This window comes from Cavia porcellus, unplaced genomic scaffold (genome assembly GCF_034190915.1).
Source record: "Cavia porcellus strain 051 isolate PalLab524CR breed Dunkin Hartley unplaced genomic scaffold, mCavPor4.1 scaffold_27, whole genome shotgun sequence".
Taxonomy (NCBI): Eukaryota; Metazoa; Chordata; class Mammalia; order Rodentia; family Caviidae; genus Cavia; species Cavia porcellus.
In genome coordinates, this window is record NW_026947510.1 from 13940358 (window position 1) to 13967743 (window position 27386).

At 34.6% G+C, this 27386-nt stretch overlaps 1 protein-coding gene across 2 annotated transcripts in view; it reads left to right on the plus strand.

The window, feature by feature from the left end:
* The window catches only part of Plxdc2 (plexin domain containing 2), a 416118-nt gene that overhangs the window by 362980 nt on the left and 25752 nt on the right, over nucleotides 1–27386 (plus strand). For both annotated transcript variants that reach the window (XM_063237895.1, XM_003463885.4), the window contains exon 13: nucleotides 18632–18792. In XM_063237895.1, coding sequence (XP_063093965.1) covers nucleotides 18632–18792 — 161 coding nt within the window. The remainder of the gene's footprint in view (nucleotides 1–18631; nucleotides 18793–27386) is intronic.

Consider the following 27386-nt stretch of genomic DNA (forward strand, 5'->3'; position numbering starts at 1 on the left):
ATGATAAAAGTAATGAAAGATATGCTGAACACATCTAAGAACATAGTTAAAAAATTAGAGGAACAATATAAAAAGATGGAATCCCTGGATGAACAATATAAGAAACAAAGAGAATACATAAAGCAGATTCAAAGAGATATACAGGAAATCAAAATTCCATTGAAAGTTGTCAAAACTGCCTCAGTGAAAGTAAAGATAGAATTTCAGATCTCGAAGACAAGATTGCAGCTAGTGAACAGGAAAGGAAAGATCTCTTAAAAATAACAAGGAACCAGGGGCTAGAGATTTAGCTCAGCGGCATAAGCACCTGCCTTGCAAGCAGGTGGTCGTGAGTTCGATCCCAGTACCATTAAAAATGAAAAAGACAAAAAAAAAAAAAAAAGGAATCAAGAAATAACAATTCAATAGATGTGGGATGATTCAAAGAAAAACAATATAAGATTGATAGGCATAAATGAAAAAGAAAGAGACAACATAAATAATATCAAATTATTTACAGAGGTAATAGATGAAAATTTCCCATACATGAGAATGGAAACTGACATTAGAATTAGTGAAGCATATAGAACTCCAAGTAGCCATAACCAAAATAAAACCATACCCAGACATATAATAATCACCATCTCAGAAATCCAAAATAAAAATAGAATATTAAAAGCTGTTAGAGAAAAGAGACAGATCACCTATAAAGGAAAACCTATCACAATCACAGTGCAACACAAACAACGAAGTCAAGAAGGGCATGGAGTGAAGTATTTCAGATACTAAAGGAAAATGATTTCCAACCTAGACTGATGTAAACTGAAAAATTCTCCTTGAAAATAGGGGCTGGGGATTTAGCTCAGCGGCATAAGCACCTGCCTTCAAGCAGGCAGTCGTGAGTTCAATCCCTGGTACCGATAAAAAAATGAAAAAGACAAAAAAAAAAAAAAAAAAAAAAAAAAAAAAGAAAATAGATGGAAAATAAGATACTTCCATGACAAAGAACAGCTGAAGAACTACATGGTCCCCAAGCCAACCCTGCAAAGTATACTGAAAGACATTTTAGATACACCACTTTTTAGGCAAAAATCACTAAGGAGGGCAGACAATTAAACAGAATGGAAAGGTAAAGACGCAACAGCAGAAAGATAATATGTCAGCAATATATAACAGTTATAACCACTAATGTAAATGGTCTCAATTCACCAATTAAAAGAAACAGACTGGCAGAATGGATCAAGAAACTACATCCAATCATATGCTGTCTACAAGAAACCCATTTAACCCAAAAGGAAGCTCATAGGCTGAAAGTCAAAGGATGGAAAACAATACTTCATGCAACAGAAACCGCCCCCCCAAAAAAAAAAAGCAGGGTTGCTATTCTGTTTGGAGACAATGTGAATTTCAAGGCAGGAATGATCCGAAGAGATAAAGAAGGTCACTACATACTGATTAGGGGAAAACTTCAACAGGAAGAGATAGCAATCAAATATATATGCACCAAATTCCAGAGCACCAAGTTATACAAAGCAAATGTTAATAGAAACGAAAAATCAACTTAGTAATAACACAATCATGACAGGAGACCTTAACACACCATTGAAACCAAGGGACAGATCAACCGGACAGAAAATCAGCAAAGAAATAACAGACCTGAATCAAAACTGTGAACAAATGGACATGATAGACATATACAGAGTGTTCCATCCACCAACATCAGAATATACATTCTTTTTTTATTTTAAAGAGGGTAAGATTAAACATAACAAAACAGACCAAAACAGATCATAAGGAAACAATTTAAAGAAACACAGATTTCAAAGCAAGTCCACTGGCGATCTTCACTATCTTGTCTCTAGTTTTCTTCCAAATAGTTGTCCCCATCTTTACACACATTGAATGCATCCTGAACATTATAGAACTAATAAAATCATTACAGGATGATGAAGGCTTTTTAGGTCTTCAAGACCTGACATTAGAAAGTCAACAACGACCACCATAATGTCTCTCATTCTCTTTGTAGTAGCTGTCCTTATCTTTATATATGCTGAAATTGAACATAAGGGACTAGACTAATATCACTCTAAACAGTGAATAATAATATTGCTAGATTTTATATCAGAATGCTACAGAATTAGTATTGGGTTTCTAAGTGTCTCTTCTTCAGAGTATCTGTTCATTACATTGTGCATTATATAATCTGTTCCCATAAATAGTAGAAATTCTCCCCATATGTGAATCTCTACATGTATATCTATCCTTTCTGTATTATAGGGGAAAACATCATAACAAGACAACGAAACAAATTCCTAGAAAAACATGAAAAAGACATATAAGACCACAACATTAGGTGATCTACAGTAGTTACTATGCTTTCTCTTGTTATTTTCAATAGAATTGTCCACATCAGCAAGCATAGTATAATTGAGCATAGCATTACACAGCTATTTTAATAAAAACATAACTTTGGAGACACTGTAGGACTTCAAAAGCAGTTAATAATCAAACCAGAATGGGTATCTTTTACATCTTGTCATCTTCAGAGTAGTTGCCTCTTCTCTTAGACTTGATACTATCAAGCATACCAAATTTGAATAAAATCAGTCAAGGCAAAACAGAATATACATTCTTCTTAGCAGTACATGGGAAATTCTCTAAAACAGACCACATACTGGCCCACAGAACATATTTAAATAAATGCAAAAGAGTTGAAGTAATCCCTTGAATGTAATCCCAGATCATAGTGCCATGAAACTAGAAATTAATGATAAAAGAAACTGAAAAATCCCACAAACACATGGAAATCGAATAACACACTTGAGCAATCAGTGGGTCACAGGGGAAATTAATGAAAAATTAAACAATACCTACAAGCAAACGAAAATACAAATAAAACTTACCAGAATCTGTGGGATGCAATGAAAGCGGTCCTCAGAGGAAAATTTATTGCACTGAGTTTCCACATCAGGAAAACAGAATGAATGCCAGTAAACAACCTGATGCTACACCTCAAACATCTAGAAAAAGAAGGGCAAGTCAAGCCCAAAGCCAAAAGAAGGGAGGAAATTATAAAAATCAGAGCAGAAATTAATGCAATACAGACTAAGAAAACAATCCAAACAATCAATGAATCAAAGCATTAGTTCTTTGAAAGAGTAAATAAAATTGATAAGCCCCTAGCCAACTTCATTTTAAAAAGGAAAGAAAAAGCTCAAATCCATGCAATAAGGAATGAAAAATGTGAAATCACCATAGACTTTGTGAAATACAGAAGATCATCAACACCTATTTCAAAAACCTCTACTCCCATAGGTTTGATAACATAGAAGAAATGGACAGATTCCTAGAAACATACGATGTACCAAAGTACCAAAGCTGGGTCAACAAATGTAAAACTGCTGAATAATCCAATTTCTATTAATGAAATTGAAAATTTAATTAAGTCCTTACCTACAAAGAAGAGCCCAGGCCCAGATGGGTTCACTGTGGAATTCTACAAGAAATACAAAGACTTAATGTTGACACTCCTCAAACTCTTCAATGAAATCAAAAGGGAAGCAATTCTCCCTAAGTCATTCCTCTACCAAAACCTGAGAAAGAGCCAACCAAAAAGAGAACTACAAGCAAATCACCCTAATGAACACAGATCTAAAAATCCTCAATAAAACATTAGCAAACAGGATGCAGCAAATCATCAGGATTATACATCACAACAAAGTGGGATTCATCCCAGGCATGCAGGGATGGTTCAACATACGTAAATCAATAAATGTAATCCACCATATCAATAAAACCCAAAGTAAGAATCACATGATCATTTCTATAGATGCAGAAAAAGCTTTTGATAAGGTCCAACACTCATTCATGATAAGAGCCTTACAGAAAATTGGAATAGATGGTCTTTACTTCAATGTGATAATGGCCATCTATGACAAACCAACAGCCATCATATTAAATGGCCAAAACTGAAGGTCTTTACCTTAAAATCAGGCACAAAGCAAGGATGTCCCTTATCACCACTCCTATTTAATATAGTACTGGAAATACTAGCCAGAGCAATTAGACAAGAGAGTGAAATAAGAGGGGTAAAGATAGGAAAAGAAGAAGTTAAATTATCAGTATTTGCAGATGACATGATACTCTACATAGAAGACCCCCAAACCTCCATTGAAAAATTCCTAGATATAATAATTTCAGCAACGTAGCTGGATACAAAAAAATCAATGCTCAAAAATCAATAGCATTTCTATACATTAACAACAAAATCATGGAGAGAAAAATAAGAGAAGCCACACCCTCACACTAGCATCCAAAAAAATGAAATATTTAGGAGTTAATATCACGAAAGAAGTAAAAGATCTGTGCAGGGAAAATTGTAATACCCTGGAAAAGAAACTGAAGATCATCTCAGAAAATAGAAAGACATCCCTTGCTCAAGGATAGGAAGAATAAATATTGTGAAAATGGCCATTCTTCCAAAACTGTTATACAGATTCAAATCAATCCCAATGAGAATACCATCATCATACCTCATAGATCTAGAGAAATCACTCCTAAAATTCATCTGGAACCAGAAGAGACCTAGAATAGTGAAGGCAATTCTAAGCAGCAAAGGCAAGGCAGGAGGTATCACAATCCCTGACTTGAAGTTATACTACAAAGCTACTGTAATAAAATCAACACGGTACTGGAATAAAAACAGTTCTGAAGATCAATGGAATAGATTAGAAGATACAACCACAACTACAAACACACTCAACAATCTTATTTTTGATAAAAGGGTCAAACATGTCCACTGTTAGAAAGGTAGTCTCTTTAATAAATGGTGCTATAAAAATTGGCTCTCCAGATACCGAAAACTAAATCTAGACCCATGAGTATCACTATGTACTAAACCAAAGTCAAAATGGATCAAAGACCTAAATACTAAAAAAGAAGCAGTAAATCTGTCGAAGACAGTATAGGTGGAAATCTTGAAGACATAGGGATAGGCAGAGCAAAAATCAAACCACATGGGAAATACTTCCCAAAATCGATAACTGGATCTCATCTTATTGAAATGTTTTTGCATGTTGAAAGAAATCTCCAAGAGAGTAAAATGGAAACCCATCAATTTGAAAAAATCTTAGTTAACTGTCCCTCAGACAAAGGACTTTGGTCTAGAACATATAAAGAATTTTTTAAAAAAAATCAGACCACCAAAATTCGAAGATCCAATCCAAAAATGGGCATCAGAGATGATTACACAGTTATCAGATGAAGAAATACAAATGGCAAATAAATACATGACAAAAATGTTCATCATCAATAGTCATTAGAGAAATGCAAATTAAAACCACACTAAGATTCCATCTCACTCCAGAAAGAATAGCCAGGATCAAGAAAACTACCAACAACAAATATTGGAGAGGCTGTGGGGAAAAAGGAACTCTCCTGCATGGTTGGTGGGAGTGTAGTTTGTTGCAGTCACTGTGGAGGTTAGTCTCGAGATTCCTTAAAAAGCTGGGGTTGGAAGTTCCATTTGTTCCAGCTATTCCACTTCTAGGCATATTCCCAGAAGAACTGAAAACATTATACCACAGTGATATATGTGCACCCATGTTTATAGCAGCACAATTTATAATAGCCAGATTTTGAAATAACCTAAGTGTCCATTAACTGAAGAATGAATAAAATGCTGTGGTATTTTTATACAATGGAGTACTACTCAGCTATAAAGAATGATCACATTGAGATATTTATAAATAAATGAGCGCAGCTTGAGACCATATTCATAAGCAAACTAAATCAAACTCACATTTATAAATACTGTATAGTCTCCCTAGTGTAAGAAATGTAAGAGTATATAAGAGTTATGGTAATCATGATTCCCCATTACATTGCTTTGAACCTTACAATGTTTTCATTCATTAGTTGGAATGGTTTTAATCTGTTTTGTTTGATTTTATTATCTGTGATAGTATGAACTCTATTTTGAAGAAAACAAATTATTATAATAGCCAGTGCTGATTTAATATCATCTTACTTGGAAGTCCTACCATACTTCTGCTCTTCTGTTTTCTTTGATTCTATAATGTTGTATCTTATTCAATTGTATTATGTATGATAGTATAAACAAATTTTCTATGAAAAATGAGATAGTATAGTAGCCATTGTTCATTTTCTGTTATTTGGTTCTGAATGCCCTGTAATACTTTTATTCTCTCTAATGGTTTTATACTATCTTGTTATGTTTGATACTATTATATATGAAGTTACGTTCAACTATTTCAAAGAGAGAGACATTATGGTAGTCACTGTTAATTACGGGCTGTCTTCTGTGAAATACTGTGTTGCTTACATTCTTCTGTTCTGACCTGCTTTGTTATGTCCTGTTTTGTTTTAATCTTTTTAAAATAAAAAAATATATAAAAGTAAGGTATAAATGTGACACCATCAGCATAAAAGTGCTAATTGAGCTAGTAAGGATAATTGAGCTCACAGAGGGATACTAAAAAGAAGAAAAACCTAGAGTAAGAGGAAATAATGTCATTTGAGGTTTTATGAAGGAAACAATGGCATTCTGAGGGATTGGATGAAATTATGCCCTCTACCACACTCTACAGCACCCAACACATGAATCTCCTTTGACCAGTGCATCCGTGCTGTGTACACCACCTGTGCCAGTCACTGCGTTCGCTCTCTCAATTATCAGATCAATTAGCTTGGTGTCACAATACTTGTCTTCAAGTAATCCTTATATTACTTACTAATGGTACCACATACCAAAGTAGTAATGAAAGGAGGCACCAGGGCATAAAATAGGGAAGGAACCATTATCCGTTACTATTTAGAATCATTGCAAACATAAAGGAAAAAGCTCAAGGGCTTGCTACTCTGCATCCACAGTTTATGAATCCACTACGACCTCAGAGTATATCCCCTATTAATAAGGGGGGAGTACTGGAATAAGAAGCGAAATAATACAATAACATGAGCAAGGTGATGTCAGACTGGAATGTTTAAGAGTGTGAGAACCCATAAAATACTTACCTGGGGAATGGGAAAGGAAACCCCTACTGATGTGAAAAGAGTCTGCCAGGATGTGTTTGGAGTCCCCAGATCTTACTATGCTATCGTCTACACGTTGTGACTTCCATACTAAGTTCTGTTCATGTGTACTTGGATCACCAATATTTATTGCTCATGTAATGTGCTGATCTACTTTAAGCAAAAGGAAATACTGATTGCATCTCCTCCACCAACAGTGCAGGAGAGTTCCTTTTTCCTCACATATTGATAGAGAGAAAAGATACACTCTTTCTGGAAAGGCATAATATGAAAGAAAAAACGCAATGATTACAGCGATAAAAGACATAGTATTTTTTGAAAGGGCATAATGCTTTAAGAGAGGAGTATAACCCACTAGATGGTAAGTTTAATTTAATCTTTTTTAACATCTAGGTTTTCAATGGTTTACTGTTGTATTATGACCAATTTTTACTTTAGGTCTCTTCAGCAGTGCTCAAAGAATACCATGTGAGATTTTAGATGACGCTTGGGTAATAAGGAAATGAGTTAATTATATAATACTAATTTATAGCAGTGCTGTAAGCTACTCTGACCAAATGTTATTTTTCTCAGCTATAATAATGAATTAACAGCTTGCTGGATAAAGTTTCAACCATAAGTGATTTTAACACATGTCAGCATTACGTTAAGCAACCACTACATGAAAAAGTATTAAGTTAAAAATCCACTGGCACAATAGAAATAGAATTCTAAAAAAAACTGTTTAAAGGAAGCAGGAAAGACTAATTACACACACACACACACACACACAAATCCAGAATGGGGCAGACAAAGCCCATCATACCAATAATTATATTCAATATAAATAATCCTCAAGGCTAGTTTCTCAGACTGACCTTTGAAAAAGCAAGATCTAGAATTGTGTGTGTAAATCAGTGGTAGAGCCTAGCATGTATGAGGCCGTGGATTCAATTCTCAGCCCTGAAAGCAAGATTCAGTTCTATGCTGTGTGTAACAAATGCAAACACAAAATAAAGACCCACCACTGTAAAATACTTCGAGATAAAGTAATAGAAAAATAAATCCATTGCAAACATAACCATAAGTCAAACTAGTAGACTTAAAGGTGAAATATGTTAACAGAGATAAGATGAAAATCAGGAAAACATTACAATTTTGACAAACTAGTTTTAAAATACAAAAAATTAGATTTGAAATAGATTGCCAACCACTTTAAATGTGATTATAATTAGTATTCCTAGCTATAGAATGCAAATTTTTTTCAAGTATATATGAAGTGATCACCAAGAGAATCTCCCTCTGAGCCATAAAAACATCTCCAGTTTCAAAACACTGAACTCATACAAGCCATATTTTTATGAAAAAAGAATGAAATAAGAACCAATAAAATTTTTATATCTATTAAGGAGAATAGATTTTTAAATATTCTCACCCACAAAACAAGTAAGTATGTACAATAGTAGACAGAGCAAATAGTTTGATTTAATGATTTCACAATGTATACATGCAACAAAACATCCTGTTACACAATGCCAATGCTTACGGCTTTTGTCAATTATACCTACAGAAGCTGAAAAGAAAACTCAGTATCTAGAGTAGAAAATATCTAACGTATCTAAAGTAGAAAACACTTACAAATATTATATGGATAAAAGAAGAAAAACCGTAAGGAAACTTAGAAAATATTCAGGAACTGATAAAGGATACAATGCCTCCAAATATGTGGAATGCTGCTAAACAGCATTAGGAAAAATTTGTAATCTAATGCTTATATTAGAAAGAAAAAATTTAAATTAATAACCCGGGCATCTAATGTAATTGTAAGAATATGGCCAAGGTAAGTTCCAAAATAATTAAATGTATAAAGCATTACTTGTCAGCTAAAGATAAAATTAATAAAAAGGAAGAAAGAAAAATAAGAGTAAAAAATAAAGCAAAAAACAGAAAACAGAAATGTTAACACAATCATATAAGTTAGTCATTTAAAAAGGTCAATAAATAATGTCTAGGAAGGCTGATTTTAAAAATTAGATAATCAGGCATCAAAATTGAAAATATCCATCACAGACTTATATTAGGAATATGAAAAGCAGGTCACACACAGCAGAAGTAAGCCTTCAGTACAAATGGCTCAAAGTCAGAAACTAAAAGAAACTCTTAGATTTAGTATTAAAAGATAACAAAACCAAAATAAATATCATTTCAGACCCATAAAGATGGCTATATAACACTAATATTGGTGAGAATTTGGTGCATTGGGGACATTGGAGACATAAGACCTAATGCTGATGATACAACAGAAACATTAATGAGGATTTGGCACACTTGATCTTATACACTTCGCTGGTTGGAGTATGACAGTGTACACACTGCAAAACTGTCTGGACATTTCTTGTAAAATCCTTTAGAGCCAGAAATTCTACTGCTCCGCATTTCTATAAGTGAAGACATAATCCCAAATTATCTTGTATAGGAATAAATGAGGCAACTATATTCAGAGCTGTCAATAACTAAACCCAGTCCAAATGTTCATCAACAGAAGAGTAAATAAATTGACTATGCTTATGCAGTGAGTTACTGTCCAGTAGAAAATAGAGTAAGTAATGGCACAGATACATTGTAAAGCAAAAAAGGCCAAACATATCAGAGTGTATGGCAGTGTGATTCAATTTATATGAAAGTCAAGTAAAAGCAAAACTAATCTGCTGTAATAGAAAGCAGCCCAGTGGCTGCCTGTGGGCATGGGTTGCTAAGGGTTAACTGGAAGGGCAGAAAGTAGAGGAGACAGAAATGCTGCATAACTTGATCTGGATGAGAGCCCCCTGGGTTTGTACACTTATTTAAAATTTGCTAGATTAACGATTTAAGATCCATCTATTTCCAGGATACGCATTTTACCTTGACTAAAAAAAGGAAGAGGAGACATTTTGATACACTTTTCTCAAACCAGATACAGATTCTTAACAATTCTCATAAGTAAGTTCTTTTAGGTCTCTTGAAATTCTCTGCTAAGCAAACAGGTTTATTCTTAGTGAGCCAACTTTTTAAATCAGTAGGTCTAAAATAAGATACTTCTGATTATTTAGTTCATATTTTGCTTCAAATTATTCCTAGAACCTTCCCATGTAGTTGCTAGTAATGATGACTTTCTCTAGCAATTATTGGGCCTTACCTTATTTCTAGGCAGTCTTCTATGGGGCTGGCATGTTTAACTCTAATCTTCATAGCAAGCACACTATGAAGAAAGTACTAATGTAATCCTATTTCACACAGGAACTATCAGAAGCACAGGGGCCTACGGAGTTTGCCCAGGGTCACCTGGTTTGTAAGGAATAGAGCTATCTGTCCCTTCTCATCCTGCCAGAGGTTGCTTCTGATGAGGCTGACTGTGTATCCACTTGTGGGCCATTTTCTTCCGTTTAAAGTTATTCAATCTCTCAACAGACTCAAGCAGCACCAAATTTGCCAAATCACAGACTTCTAAAGTCTGCTGCTTCTCCAGGCCATTCCCCAACACTTTGAATGAGCAGTGAGTCTCTGCAACTTCACAACCCAGAGCACGGCTGTCTGCCCACCCATGTGAACTCTCCTGTGACATTGAGTTCTAGTCCACGGACCTCACATGGAGTTTTATGTTTCAAGAGACCTGAAGTTCCAGGATGTAAGGGCAGACAATGTGATGAGCTCTATTTTCTAATATCCTTCTTCCCCAGCAAACTGCTTCTATCTCTTTATAAGGCATCATTTAGCCAGGTTTTAAAAGAAAAAAAATTCAAAACAAGATAATAGGAGGGTAACAATGGTTAATACATTGTGCACTGTTATCTTTAAAGTAGTAACTCAGAGAACCAGACATAGTCATTTAATTGTCCAAACAGTTTTTCTTACTTTTTGAAGTTTCTCACCATTTTATAATATCTATTGTACATTTTGTTTCTTATTTACTCTTGCAGTTTCTCACACTAGGGAGACAATAACATGTTCACACATGTGCATCTGATTTATCTCAAGTTGCATCCATTTACCTATAAAAGTTTCTAGTTTACCCTTCTTGTGGCTGAGTAGTACTCCATTGTATAAAAAGACCACATCTCTTTTTATCCATCTTTTGTTTATATTGCTAAGAAGCAAAATATACCTTGCAAAACTGGTCTTCAAGGATTTTATTATTTTTTATTACCTGCCTTGATATATGTGGCACAATTTTTTAATTCTAGTAACACAAACTAAAATGAAATTCAAAGTTCTACCTAGCTATTCTGTTTTTGTCTTTTTTTTTCCTTCCCTTACCAGTCTGTCACCTTGAGATACATGCAGCACATACCTAAAACCCTACTCATTTCTCCTACTTGAGCATCACAGTAAATATCAAACCACAGCAAGTAACAGGATTTTATGGTTGGTAAGCACATCAAAGACTGATTTCAATCCTGAGCCACATGTACGGGGCCAAATTAGTATCTCCAGTGAGTAAATTAATCCCTGATTTCTTTGGAGACTCAAAGGTTGTCATTAATTTTAAGCATAAACACAGGCACCAATGAGCTTGAGATTGGCTTAATGTTCTGCAGTTTTTGAAAGAAGCTACTTGCTGATGACCTGGAGGGGTTGACTTTGGCTAGAAATTCACCAAACCTCAGCAGCTGGGGCTTTAACTGTTCAAATAGTGACTTCAGGTTCTGTCTCCCATGTCCCAGCAACTACATGGGACAGCATGTTACCGTAGGGTAGGCATGCAATGCGCATGCATGTCAATTTTGACCTTGATTTTTACATTAAGGAAATTTTTTTTACTAACCTGCTATTGCTCTTGCTCAGCCTGACATTTTCTAGAGAGGAACTGGATTTCCTATTTCCATGAATAATTTCAAATGGCTTTACATTACTCTGGTAGTATAAAGATTATTGAGAGAAATGAGCAATCAATAAAGTAATAATTAGTGTTAACAGTAATAAAATCAATATGGTAAAACTTAGTAATGAGTAGAATAGCAGTTAGTGTGAGAAAATCTTCCATTGAGCACTTGCTATATTTTAGGCCATTGCGTTATAGGCATCATCTCATGTCTTCCTGACCATCCTGAGGTTATGCCCATTTTACGGATGAGAAGGCAAGCTTATCCCCTAGTTTGGGCATGTTTGTTGAGTCTTTCATACTGGTAAGAAACAGCATGAGGGATACCCATTTTTCTTGACCCCCAGTGCTGCAGATGAAACCCAGAGCCTGCACATGTCCTGCACCAAACTAGGTTCCTAACCCTGAAGAGGATTCTTATTCAGGAAGCCTGGTGTACTTGATAGGGTGGTAAATATTCATTGCAATCATCCCAGATAATGCATACAGGTGATCTGTTTGGCACAGATAAGTCTATAATGGATGGTATCAATGACATAAGAATTCATTGTGCTATGCACAATGGACTGGAAAATATTTTTTTCAAACTTATTTTTGGTTCTGTCTAGTCCCTCTGAATATACCCTTTGGAAAATTCTACTAATTTTTCCGTAACTAAAAATTCTAATGTCTTAACCATACAATGTCTTGGCAGGTACTAGAAAAAAAAATCCGTGAAGCTCTTCAGTTTTACATTTAGCTGAAAAATATTTCTTTTCTATAGATAATTTGTAGATGTAATGATATTTTTTCCAAAAATAATTCTTAAACGTATTTGAAATAAGAAAGTATAAAAAACTTTAGGGAAAATTTTGAAGTCAGGTCTTATTGCAATCTTGATTGCTAAATTAGGCAGACTGTTAGGAAGAATGGCAGATACGTACTAGAAATGGAGAACAATAATGAGTTATTCCAAGATTTTATTTTGGTTCACAAAATAGTTATAAATCTGTAAATCTACTCGTTTAGACACTTTCATACAGACACACATAAAAGCACCAGTTACTTCATTAGGCTAGAAGCAGGCTATCATTTGGTGACTGCCAGCCCAAATACTTCATTTGGATGGAATCAAGCATTTTTAAAATATGATTTCACAGAAATTTGATTTAGTTTCATTTTCCAAAGATAAGAGGTAATGGATTATTGTTTAAAAAGTCTTTTCAGACTCTAAGCTTTTTCAGCCCAAGTGTTTTTACATGTTTCCCTGAATGAAATTTCACAGCCTCCCTTATAACAGTTTGAAAAAAAAAAGAGGGGCCAGACGCCTTTGCCAGGTACTGTTCTCCCCATGCATAATGCACTTAGATGTGTTCTGTGCACTTCTTTTCATGTCTTTTCACAGTACGTACTCAAATCCTTCCAATGGCAGTGTCACCATGTGAATTACAAATGCATAGTCACAGTGGTGTGCATACTGTGATTTAGGGCCATGGATAATACTTTCAAAACACCCTAATATCTGAACAATATTGACAGACTAACACCCAGAAAATAATAACACCAGAAAATGAAAACAGAAGAACTAAAAGAATCGTAAAAAATAAGAAAATACATAAAGCACCAGAGGAGACTCGGAATGGAGTCAAGGTCATGATTATATACACAGACGGTGAGAGCTTAGAAAGAAAATTCACGAACCACAAAATCAGATCAGTTACAAGGGAAACTTCTCAAGGAAAATCAGTTTAGTTAAAACTTTCATCACTAGATTTTCTTTCATTACATGCTTTAGCTTATTAATGGCTTAGATAATATTCCATAGGGAAAGTTTCATGCTTGTGTGTTTTTAATTCAAAAACACTAACATTACAAGCATTTATAGTTTAACTTCATTCTGAGACCTTAGAAAAGAACACTTTGGCATTGGCTGTATAAGATTTATGGATTATGAACAAATTTGTACAAGACTTGGTCCAACCCATGAGACTCTCTGTTCTCCAAAGGACATTAGTACATTATGGAATCTATAGGCTGTAGGGTTTTACTTCAAGACCAAGAGAGTCTGAAGTGAATAAAAGGAATATTTCTATTTTAGGTTTACGTTATTCCTGTACCTTAGTGATTAACAAGGATTTAATAATAGAGATCACATTAGCAATGTATTAAAATCATTTTACTTTTTAGAGTTAGACTTCTAAATATGTAGTATCAGTCCTGCATGCGTGTAAACACTAGGAAAAAGTTATGAAAAAGGAAATTTTTTGCAGAAACAACATTTTAAATTCTCTTTCCTTCTGTCTCCTTTCTCTTATTTGTTTCTTTCATTTTCCTTCTATCAATATACTCACTCATAAATTTTCCATGGAATATAGCAAATTATACACATTGACATAAGGTCTTGAGTATTTTCTCCCATGTGATGAGTGCCTTTTATAAGTCTGTAATTTTCACTATTACAACAGCTAAAATTTACCGAACAATAACAGACTATTGTGAAAAGATGTAGTAGTTTTTACATTCTTTATATCTAAATACTGACCTTCATTTTATAAAATATTAAAAGCCACCAACATTATACAATTGCTCGTTGGATCAGATGAGAGTGTATTATTGATTTTCTGTGCTTCATTTGTGTTTTTAATTTAATTATGTCTTAAACACAGTGCAAAGGTCCTTCGTTTTGCATAGTTTCAAAAATCTGTTTCCACACTTTCCTTGGAGAAATGCATTTTATGCTATCCTCTTCTTTTTATTAGTTCCTTTTAATATAGAATTTAAAGCTAAAGGAAGACTAAACATTTTAATTCTGCTCTGTGCATGAGAATAGTAGTTGACCTTTGCACATGAATGAAAGAACATAAGACATTTCTAAAAACGTAGCACAGATCCCTTCTAATCTTTGTTGCATTTGCCATTAACTCCCAATGAATCCCAATGAGCCAAATAAGAGGTCTTACCTGAAGCAGCTGCAGAGTTTTCTTTCCTTTGACCCACTTCTCTAATTTAAAAGAATCATCAGTCGTTATAAAATGAGTCTTTTATGACATGTTAGTTTATTGTCTCTTCTAAGGGAGTGGAATCAATTCATTTGAGCAGTCTGTTCTTGAGACAAACGAAGTAAATTTCAGTTATGAGTAAACGCTTGCTTGCACTCTCTACATTTTTGCATTTTAGATGCTCACAGTTTTTAACACAGAGGATCCACTGCATTTTGTCTTCAAATGCCCAAATATGCAAAACCAATACCTTTTCATTGAGCAATACTATTAAAGTAGGAAATATTTTAATACACATTGAAAGAATTTAAAATCAAAAACTGTCAATAGTTTACTTCACCTTTACACTCTACAACCTTTAATATGTCATAATAATATCTGTTTCTGTGAATTTCTAATGTTCTTAAAATACAGGAGCCTTGGTGGGTAGGAAATGACTAATTGTAGAATTACTGCCGTAGCAAACAAAAAATGGATAAACAATGTAGAAATGGAAAAATGTGTTCAAAAATACACATGCAATTTTGATCACTCCATTTAAACAAACACTCAGAAACATTTTAAAATAAGTACCAATTTGTGATACATAGATACTCTTGTATTGTTTTGGAATTGAATTTGCTACATTTCTCCTCAAATGATTTTGATTACAACTTATAAAGTCATATGACACTCAGATCTCTAAATATTTGGTAACTTATTAGTATTACTTGATAATCCTTTAAAATTGTATATTGTATTAAAATGATCATAATCCAAAAGTATTATTAAATGCTTGCTTGACTAGTAACAAATTAAATCATAAAAATTGTGTTAGACATGACCAGTATTCTAACATGTAAAAGAGAAATGCAAAGAAGTCTCAAAAGCCAGATGGTATGACCAAATCCTTATTGAAAGTACCAGTAAGTGATAATAGTGAAGAATAATTACAATTTCATAAAGAGATGGGGTGACATTTATCACACTTAAGATGCAAATTCAGTATTTCTTTTTTACTCACAAAATTAGCAACCTAAGTCCTGAAATTCAAAGATAATTTTAGGCCTCACAAATGCTCTTGAAATGTGTGCTTTGCTCTCTTCTTCCTTCCTGGGGAGGGCTGTCTCTTGCTACTTTCTCCACAATAGGTTCCCTGACCCACTTGGGAAATGATACCCTTGGGCCAACTCTTCCTTTCCCTGGCAGAACAAGTCAGGCTGAAGCTTAACCTGCTCGTATAAAAGACTTCAAATCTCAGAAATACAACCAGGCAGTGGATGGGTGGATGGATGGATAGATGGATGGATGGATGGATGGATGGATGGATGGATGAATAGATGGATGGGTAGCGGGGTGAATGGATGATGGATAGATGAATGCGTGTATGGATGGATAGGGGGATGGATGAATGGATGGATGGGTGGGTGGATGGATGGATGGATGAAAAGAGGAACAGAGAACAGAGATATGGAAGGCAAGAAGAAGAGTACTGATGACTCTCAAGTTTTACCAATGGATGGTGGTAGGGCTGAGTGAATTTTACTTCAGATTCAAAGAAACAGTCAAGCTTTCTCTATTTACTCAAGTAGATATTTTTGTCACATTTTCCCCCAAGCAACATTTTAAATTAATCCTATTTTCTCATGAAAGTGATGTATCATACTCTTGTAAAAATAAAAAAATAAGCCAAGTTCACAAGATGCATTCATACAAGCATACTTAAGAATGAGGCCAGTGTTTTAAAACCACAGATGTGAAGGGCAAAGATTTAGTTTATATGGTGTCATAAACATGACAGTATAATTTACCACAATCTGCTTTATATAAAAATTTACATTAATAGTAGTATACTAGCTCAGCATTGACTAGTTCTTGTTACATGCCAGGTACTCTCTTAAGACTTTTTAATGTAGTAAATGTTGAGTTCTCACAGCAACTCTGTTGGGTAATTACTGTTATCAAGCACATTACAGAGATCACTTAAGTGAAAACCAGACAGATGAAGTCATTTATTATAGCCTCATTTGACTTTTATTTAAGAAGTGGTAATTATGATAGCTACAACCCATTTCAGCAGCCATTCTTTTTCGTTCTTTTTCACTTTCCTCCACTCTCAACCTCATTTCCCAAATACTGACTCAAACCCTACTCTCAGAAGTGACAAGACAGGGAACTGGGAGGCACAGTTCTTTCCCCATCTTTTTAATTAACTTTCCATTAAGTGAAATCACAGGACCCTTTAAGGATTCTTTGCTAGAACCCTTATGATGAAATAAGATGAAATAACACATACAGCTTATTGAAAATTGGAGAAATATTCATAACAGGTTCGGAATTCAGACGCTGAGGCCAGCCTGTTTGTGTTGAGCCCAGTCCTGTGTTAATAGTTCTGCACCGTTAGCACATTCATTAAAATTTCCCTCTGCCTTGGCTTCCATCTATCAAAAAGGCCTGGTAAGAATGCCTACCTCATGCGTTGTGGCTTTGTTATTTGTGAAACAATACAAATATACCTGGCACATTGTAAATACATTTTTATATAATGGATTATTCCTGAAATTTTATCTTATTTCACTGAATTTCTGTTACATATAAGAAACCTTTAGGAAATGGAGCATTAAATTTGGAGGACTCATGAATAACAGCAGTAAGACTCAAGGAAAGAGTAAACAATAGCAACAGAAATTTAAAGGATAGGAGTGAGCTTTAGGGTCATGCTTCTTTGCTGTGTCTAGAATTCTGTAAATTTCTTATTCTGATAGGTAACATGTTTATTGTTGTTAATAGAAGCTGAAAATAACAAATCTGTACTCATTAAATGGGGCTTAATAGACAAAAAGTGCTTAATACAGAGACAAAGGTAAAAAATAAAGAGGCAAATTGTTAATAACAGGATTGGGAACCACTGGTCTGGAACTTCCGTGAGCCTTAAGGAATTATCTAATGACTCAAAAATACCAATCATACTATGCACAAAGATACTGTTACCTGCTGCACCTAATTTAAGAAGATCTCTAAATGCCTGAGCAGTCATCAACGATTACAGAATCTTAGAACAGGAGAAGACTTTGGAGATTAGTTTTATTTGGTTGATTGACTTAGGGTTGGATAATTATTGCTTTAGAAATTAAATTCCTCAGTTCCTTAGCTATAAAGATGTGCATTACAGTGGCAAGCATCTCAGTAGAAGCTAGAGGAAATGATATCAGGCTGTGGCATAGTGGAATATTTTCTTTCATGTGCTGTGGTTTTCCCTTTATATAATGATAAAACTATTTGAGAGTCATTTAGCATCCGTCTGCTCCTTTTTAAAGAGCACTTTGCTTTAAACAGATTTTGAAAATTGCTATTTCAGTTCACACACAGACTTTCTGAAAATGCCTATGTTGCCCACCCAAAGACACCTGATACTCTTCAATGTAAAATTTCCAAAAGAAAATGAAACAGTAGCTTGCAAAAGGTAATTAGTTTTCTGTAGGCAACTTTGTTGGTTTAATGAGTATGGATCAAAGTTAAATTTATTGTAATCAGAGTCAGATTTTTCATGGTACTTTTAGAATAAAGGTCATTAATTTTCTTTATTGAACTGGGGATTAAAACATAATTATAAATTTACTTTTACTCATTAACATGTGCAGTTTCCATTGCACAAATAAAATCTAAGATTGGTAGCACAGACAAGAAAAGTTGAACAGGAGATTTTAAAAAATTACTTTATTAAAAACATAAATTTCTCTCAAAGCAAAAATTTAAACTTTAAGTTTCACTTGTAAAGGCCCTGACAGCTGGGATGTTCTTTTAGCCTCAACAGATGACAGTGCAGCTGAGAAGAAAGGAGGGGCCCTTCATGCTGGCCTCATTGTTGGAATCCTCATCCTGGTGCTCATTGTAGCAGCAGCCATCCTGGTAACAGTCTACATGTATCACCATCCAACGTCAGCAGCCAGCATCTTCTTCATTGAGGTGAGTACCTCGGAGAGCACATAAAGGCCAGCGTGAGTTGTGTCCACTTGCTAACGTCACCTGGGATTTAATACTTAGCACATGCTTTGTCAGTTTCAGGCTGGGCATCTCACACACATGTAGCCACATGCACGAATACTGACAGTTTGCTTTCATATGACAAGTTTAGTCCTCTTATCTCCAAGGCTTTTAAAAAACTAAACTGTCCTGCTTTTTACAGATCTAAAGGAAAGTAAAAACTACACATTTATGTCCTGTTAGACAAAATATGTTAACCAGCTGTTCTCCTAATCCCAGAAGGAAATTCAGCATATGTTGAAGGCTAAAGTACTTGTCTTAAATCAATTAATGAATAAATGCTAATTGAGCATTGATGATGTACATGATACAATATGGTGGACTGGTTCTCAGTACGTTCACAAAAGATGTAGAAAAAATATGATTTCACTACTAAATGATGAAAAAATAAGATGGTGATATATACTGTTTTCATTTTTCATGTGTAGAGATTAATGCATTGCTATATAGATATACATACATTTAAATACACAACAAAGGACCACCATGCTGAATTGGTGTTCTGAACTCATGTACAGAATGCAGATTTAATACCTGTACCAGGACCAAAAGGGTTGAGGACCAGAGACTTTTATAGCGGCTAGAACCACACCTGAATATCTATCTAAAACTGGGGAGCATAGAAACCACCAGATACTATCAGTTACCCTCTGAACCCTGAAGGTTGGTTTCCTGTGTCCCCTATATGAGCAACTGTCATGCTGACATCTTAATGAGGTCACCCCTCTTCCAACACCAAATCGTACCTCTAATACTAGAGTAATAATAAAAAAATCTTCAGAAACATAAGCATTCCGTTCTAGTTCACTGTATAATGTGCAGAAAAATTGCTTGAAATTTTATTCATTTGTTAATTGAGAAATTATAATGCCTTTAAATTATCAAATTAAAATTACCTTTGCCTCCTTCTGGTAAATGCAATGAATTAAATAATGGCTTTAATGTCTTCTCCATCTTTCTTGAGTAAAGTTAGCCCCCTTATGTAGGCACTCAAGGCCTTTACAGTCCAGATCTTATGCATCATTTCAGTCCTCATCCCATGGCCTCCCACACTGGAGCAGGAACTATGTCCTGTTTCACTCTCACCTCTGCTGCATTGCATCCTAAATGCTCCATACCACGAAGGTGCTGCCGACTTAATTCCTCCACCAGAAAATCCCTCTTCTTCCACTTCAGTTCTTGAATTCAAGAGCAAAATAGCCTTCAACAGCATGTACCCACTAAGCTTCCGTAGACCATCTTTATCTCTGGGTGGCTGATACCTCTCCTTCACCTCTGAAACTATCTTAAATACACTTCCACTGTTCCTTCACAATGACCGTTTTGTTTTTCATTACAGTTAAATCTGTGCGCAGTTTATTCCACTATATATGACTCATTAAGTTAAAAAATGATCAACTAAATAATTTGTGTTTTCTTTGAAAAATGGGTATTCTATCAATATTTTATAAAAAATATGTAATAAATATTCCAGCTAGGATATTTCAAACTTGCAGTGAAATTTCATATGAAGGCATGTTCCAGAAAGGGCATCCTCCTTTACCAGCGCAGTTACTGAGAAATGACCAGGCATTGTATTGAGTTGGAATGTTGGTATTAACTTCTGCTAACAGGCTCTATTTTCATGCAACAAGTGGGCATGTTACTGTACGTTATGAATACATTTATCCAAGAGCTGGTGGTGACAAGCTGAAAGTCTCAATGACCAGCCAGACACCAGGCTGCTATTCCTGTTCTAAGCCCCCATGCGTTTCAGTCTCTTAGTCACTGTGAAGTGTAACTGATGGTGATAGTATTAGCAGCAAATTTCACAGTGCAAAAGACCTAGTAAAAGCTAGTCCTGGGGCTGGGGATTTAGCTCAGTGGCATAAGCGCCTGCTTGGTGAGTGGGAGGTCATGAGTTCAATTCCTGGTACCAAATATATAAATAAATAAAAAGCTAGTTCTTTGGTAAAAGTAATCTCTGTATATCCACAAAATAAGACTTCAAAATAATACTACTTCATTTCATACATTTGCCTTTTTTAATCTGTCTCATTGCTTAATAACCTGAGCCTAAATATCCATGTGTGTGTGGAATATGTTGGTGTGTATTTGTAGAAAGTTAGAACTGGAGTGAATCTTAGAGGTAATAGGCCCTTGCCCTGATGACACAGTGGTGGAATGGCTTATTCCTGGTCATCCAGCCATTCATTCCCATCTTTCCACCTTTAGTGAGGCAGAATCATTCTATGTGTTTGTTCCCCTTTTCTTCTCTCTGCCTTTTTCCTTCCCATTGAGTCAACTGCTGAAATCCACATGTACATTACTATGTACATGGAACCCTGCTGTAAACACACAACTTCCAGCGGCTGGTGAGCATATGATTCTGTAGGTAGTAATCACAAGCTTACCAATACTACAGCTAATATAGATTTTAAAATCAAACCACAGTTCTATGATGACCACATAGATTAGGACATGCCAGACCTGTGCTTTAGAAGATCTTAAATTATTAATTAGATTAAAATGGTTAGTACATAAATAAAGAGATCGAGTATTGTTTATATGGCATTTTATTTTTCATGTTATTCTGAAGTCTAGTTTTAAATGAAATTAGTGTGATTTTCCACCATGAAAATTACGCCACTTTATAAAAAGTGTGGGACAAAACAGAAATGTCAAAGGAAAATTATTATACTCCTAATATGTAGAAACAATTACTGTTAGTATTTTAATTAATTTTCTTTAGAATTTGTATATGCATGATTGTTAACTGATTTAGTTTCATTTAACTGATTTAGTGTCATTGTAATTTAATGATATTCATATCATTTCAGTACAAATCAATATTCTCTTTCAAGTGACAGCTATTTTATCATGAACTTTTTGTAAACAAGATTTTAATAGCTGTAAACAATTCCATTCACCATTTATTCAGTTGTTTATATTGATTAACTCTTGAAGTAATATGTGGAAATTAGTAACATAGAAGGGCTTAACATACTAGAAGTCAAAACCAACTTTTCCCACCCAGTCTAAGATTGGGTATTAGTTTTCTATTACTGCTATAACACATTGCCACAAGCCTAATAGCTTAAAAGAACACAAACATTATCTTAAAGACCTGAAGGTTAGGAGTCCAAAATCAGTCTCAACTAAGTCAAGATAGTAGCAGAGCTCGTTCCTTCTGGAGCTCGGGAGAGAATCATTTCCTTGCAACTTTCAGCTTCTACAGGCTGTGTACATTCCTTGGTTCATGGTCTCTCCTCAGATCATCCCAACTTCTTTTGCTAGTATTATATCTTATACTAACTTGACCTTCCTGCCTGCTTATAAGGCCCCTTGTGGCTACATTGGGCCCAACAGAATAACCCAGGATAATCACCCCATCACAAAGTCTGCAGAATGCCTTTTGCCCTGGTACAGAACATTGACAGGTTTTGGAGGTTAGGATGTGGACACTTTTAGGGACCATTTATCCTGTCAGCTACAGACTGCGTCAGATGTAAGATGCAGTACACACTGCCAATGAAACTGTGGTACAAGTCTGTCTGTGATTCTAGCAGAATAATGTATTTTTCACTAATTTGGTATCTGAACTTCACTGATGTCACAATGTGTGTGTCTTGAATATTTCACAGTGAAATCCAGACGCAAGAACCCTTCTATATATTGTCTTCTGTGTTAGACAATTGAGAACCAAGTGAGAATATTGTTATGAAATTCAAGTTTGCCCTCATGGCTGTACCAGAACTCACACAACCAATTTCCTTTGATAGAGCATTTACCCTAAAAATTGGTTCTTCCCACTTTTTTCCTATTATAATAATAATCCCATTATGAACACATTTACTAGTAACGGCTAATCTTTATTAAATTCACCATTATAAGTGATTTATACTTATTACCCCATTAAATAAATGGGGTAATACTGTACCATAAGCAGCATCTCAAAGATGAGTATATAAAGGCACAGAATTCAAGTAACTTACTCTGCTTCACTCATTAAGTGACCAGTGGAGTCATGATTTGAGCCAGGCTCCCCAGCTGCAGGAGCTATACCCTTTGTCTCTAGTCTGTGCTACCTCCGTTTGAGTTAAGGATTTTTCTTTATGGACTTTAAGTAGAAATTTCAGATGATGTACATCTCAGAATGTACATTATGTTCTTAAAATATATTTACCAAAGTATAATCAAAAGAAAAAAGCAGTTTAAAGCAATATAATAAATTTGTCAAAATTATTACCAAGACGTAAACACCCATTTTAGGAGGTGTTACTATTTTCTATTCTGAGTGACAGTAATAATGACAGTCACCATTATCTGTGTATTTTATTCTTGTAGAAAATATAGACCAGTCATACAATTTGTGGACACAGACCCTCTTCCTAATATAAAATGTTTACATGGGCTTATAGCTTTTAAATTTCTTGTTGGTAGGGAGGAAATGAGATAATAAAGCAAATTGTCACCCACCAACCATATAATTAAACAACTGAATTGATCATTTACCTCTCATGTCTTCATATACTTTTTTTGGAACAATAGTTTCATTCTTCCAAAATATCCGGTTCTATTCAGTCTGACAAAATAGTCTGTTCTCCACTGATCTCATGTAATCCTCCATCATCCTACTCAGATCTTTAACTGAGCGCTTTTCTTTGAGTCTTTACTGGATATCTTGCATTTTGTGTTATCTTTGTGGCTTTTCCCAGTTACTTTCAAAGGATATCTGATTCTTACCAAAAATCTTTTATATTATGCAAGAATATCTTTATTTCCTTTAAATCTTTTAAAAATGAAGTTTATTATCTTGAAAGAAACAGGCAGAGAATATTTAGCAGAACATGTGTTCCTTAGGTTTTACTAGGTTGTGATAAGACTAATATCTCTTGGAAGAATCAATGTGCCTCATGCTATGCATTAAACTCAATGATTGATTGTCGGGCATTCCTAGTCATAAATTCTGTGATCTATGATAAATTTATTTTGATGTGCGTACAGGTCAGAGAGATCAATTCTATGCTTTATATATCATTATTCAAGATTTTTAAATAAAATACACAAAATATAATATAAATGAAGGTCAAACAATAACATTGTAAAGGAGCAATCACATAAAATACAAAATAGATATTCCCATTCCCATAGAGGTTCCTTTTGTGTATGTGTGTGTGTGTGTGTGTGGTGCTAGGGATTAAACCCAAAACTGTACGTGTCAAGCAAGTGCATGTGCAAAGCTAAGTATCCAGCACCCCAAAGAGAAGATTGTATTTGTACTGTAAGTAAAATAATTTAGATTAGCAATCTCAGTAAGAACCACCATAAACACTGTTTGGATTTTTCTTAAGATATTTAAACAATAGCTAGTATTCAGATACCTGAACAGATCTGTTTGTATAAAATTGAAGAGAAATTGACTAGAACCTAAAGACAAAGATGATCAAAATCTTACAGCATGCTTATGAGTAGAATATTAAAGTTATTTTAAATGGAAAAGTAAAAATCAAGAGCCCTATTTGAAGTGTCTTCAGAGAGAAAGGAATCAGAACAAAGAAACAACTAAGATGGTAAAGAAGAAAGCAAAAATTACAGGAACAGTGGCCCCAGTGTTTCGGGAAAGGACTGAGATAACTCCTGACAATGGACTTTGTCTTCAAATAGAGACTATAATTCTTATTCTGACTAAAGTTGCAAACATCAGGTATAGAATGTTTCTGTTGATGTGGTAGCTACTACTATGCCTTGAAGCCCTTGAAATGTGATTAGTCTACAATGAGGTATATGTAAGCCACACACTGGATTTTTGAAGTTTGGATAAAGAAAAACTAGAGTGTAACACATCTCATTGATAATTTAAGTTAGGTATAAGTCTCATAGAATCTTTCATTGTAAAATGTTTGATAAAATGTTGCCTTTGTGAGTAGAGATACTCTAGTCATAAAATATCCAGAGTTATAAGTTTATTGTGATCTTCCTTTCTTCACTTGCAATTTGGAATAAGTGGAATTCTTATCACCATTTCATAATTTAAGGCATTTTGTAGACCTCTTGATATATATTTATTTCAAAAGTAAATGATAAATTTTTAAAAAAGACGACCCTGTTTTAAACAGTTAATTTCCCTGAAGAAGAAAACAATCTCACCATTCGTAAATTACACATACTAGTTTGCAGTAGAAACCGCAAGATAGTTTTTACAATAAAACCTGAACATAACTGTCTAAATGACAATCACTGTTTATATCATACTTTTAAACTCCTCTCATTTCCAGATGATCAAAATATCTGCCTTTTGTGGTGGTGTGCCTTGTATTTTCTATTAAAAAAACCATAGAAGTTAAAGATAAACAATATACATGCAGCCTAGAAACTCCTACCACTTTTCTAAAATAAAGTGTATGAATTCTTCACAAATGTATTTCCTTGAGAGCTCATGTTTTATTTTAAAACTGTGTGAGCACTTTGCATTATATACTGTAGACATGCTCGATGAAAAACTGATTACACACGACTTTCAGCTCACGTTAACCTTCCAAGAGACAGCTGGTGCCTCTTGAGATTTGGGTATCTTTGGTACCCCAGGTTTATGGTTCTATATACAATAAAATCCATAAAAATCCAAACCAGAGGAGTCTTTTTTTGGGGAACCTAAGTGTCTTCGTTCTGTTAGGGTCCAGATCAAGCTATACTTGGGACTCAAGGTTGTGAAACACCCTGCTTGTGTCCTGATACCCGGTTGTAGAGCCAAGATTTTGTTGCAGAGCTCCTCTGGCCAAGCAGCCTGTTCCTGTGGAGCAGCGTCACAGCAAGACTCTTCCACTGCACTGCTTGGGATCCCTACCCCCAAAATATTTAGGGGTAACAAGGAGGCAGGGAGATTATGATTGAAGAAACACAGGCAGCTGTGGCCCTCAACTTTTCCTTGGCAATCAGTAGTACCACCAGGAAAGAAGCCAAAAAAAGGAGCCAGACAGGATTAAGGGGCTGCTGCCTGTTTAAGAGAGAGAGTGAGAGAGACAGAGAGTGAGAGAGAGAGAGAGAGAGAGAGAGAGAGAGAGAGAGAGAGAAAAGAGTTTGCTAAAAATTTGGCATCTTGCTCTGCAGCTGCTGGATGAATAACTCTTGGGAGTTGGGAAGACGGGATGTGTTGACTAACCCATATAGTAAATAGAGAAATCATTCGATAGAACCACAGATCCTTTTTTTTATCTTGAAGTCACACATTTTTTTTATAACTGAGTTTTGCCCTTAAGGTATTTTTTAGACTTATTTCAGTCTTCCAGAAAATTCAAGGGGAAAAAAATGATTCACTGAAACAAAATATTTCCTGTTACTTCTTAGAGGAGGAAAGCGAGTGCTCTTTTTTGATAAACAGCTATAAGGGGGAAAGAGTAGGCAAAACGTAACTGAAATGGTTCAGCTGCCTCATTAAAGAAGCAGTTGTACTAAATGCCAGCTCTCCAGTATTACAGCAAAACACAGGGGAAAAATTAGAACTGGTTGCTTAAAAAAAGACACTATTTGTATGGCTGTTATTGTCTTTTCTCACTTCCTCTTCTGTGATGCTACATACTTATTCATGTACATCACTAAATGTTTTTGAGACATCAGTTCAAGTTCATGGTGATTGCCTTTTACATGTAATCATCACAATAATGTCTCTTTCATCTTTAATTTACTCTTCTAGTTATCATATTACCAAAAATCCCTAAAGCTAACATATTGTTTCAGAGTTAGTGAAATATTTTCTTCCCTTCACTGAGAAGAATTGTTAAATATGTTGAATAACTGTACTTGGTTGAGCTCTTGGCTCTAATTCCTTACTTACGATCCCTTTATCAGTTATTTTGAATAGTGTGTAATACTATGAAAATAGACATAGTCAAAATAGATAGCATGTCTACAGGGAAGCTCCAAATACCTGAAGGAATCAAATGAATAAAAATTAAAACTTGCAAAGCTATAATTTAGTTGGGAATCTGTAAATTTGAATTATGTCACCCTAAGTACAAGATATATCTTTTAGGCATTCTAATTCTTTTTTTTTTCTATTACCTTTGGAAGAAGTTACTGTACCTATAGTTCCAAATGTTGAGTGACTTCTTCTTTGTGACTTTGATAACCATTGTTTACTAAAATAAATGCTTAAATATGTGAAGCAAAACATTACAATTTTAGCATTAGCAATAATTATTGTTGTATATATTTATAGTTTATGCCATTATGAAATGAGTTTTTCATAAGTTTAACATGGTATAACTTTTTCTAACAGAAATACAAAACAATATGGTGATCATTAGGACTTATTTACGTTATAATTAATTGTGATAAGAAAATTAAAATTTAAAACTTGAGTCTCAAAATTAAAAGATTAAGAATCTAGGAAATGGAATATAGGAAATATAGAAATATATAGGAACTAATAAACGATGGTGGTCACTTTGGTTTTTGTAATTCTAGTAGAGTGGATTAACCAAGGGTATTTTTACTTTCCAAATAGATTGCTCTATTTACTTCCTTAATATAAACAA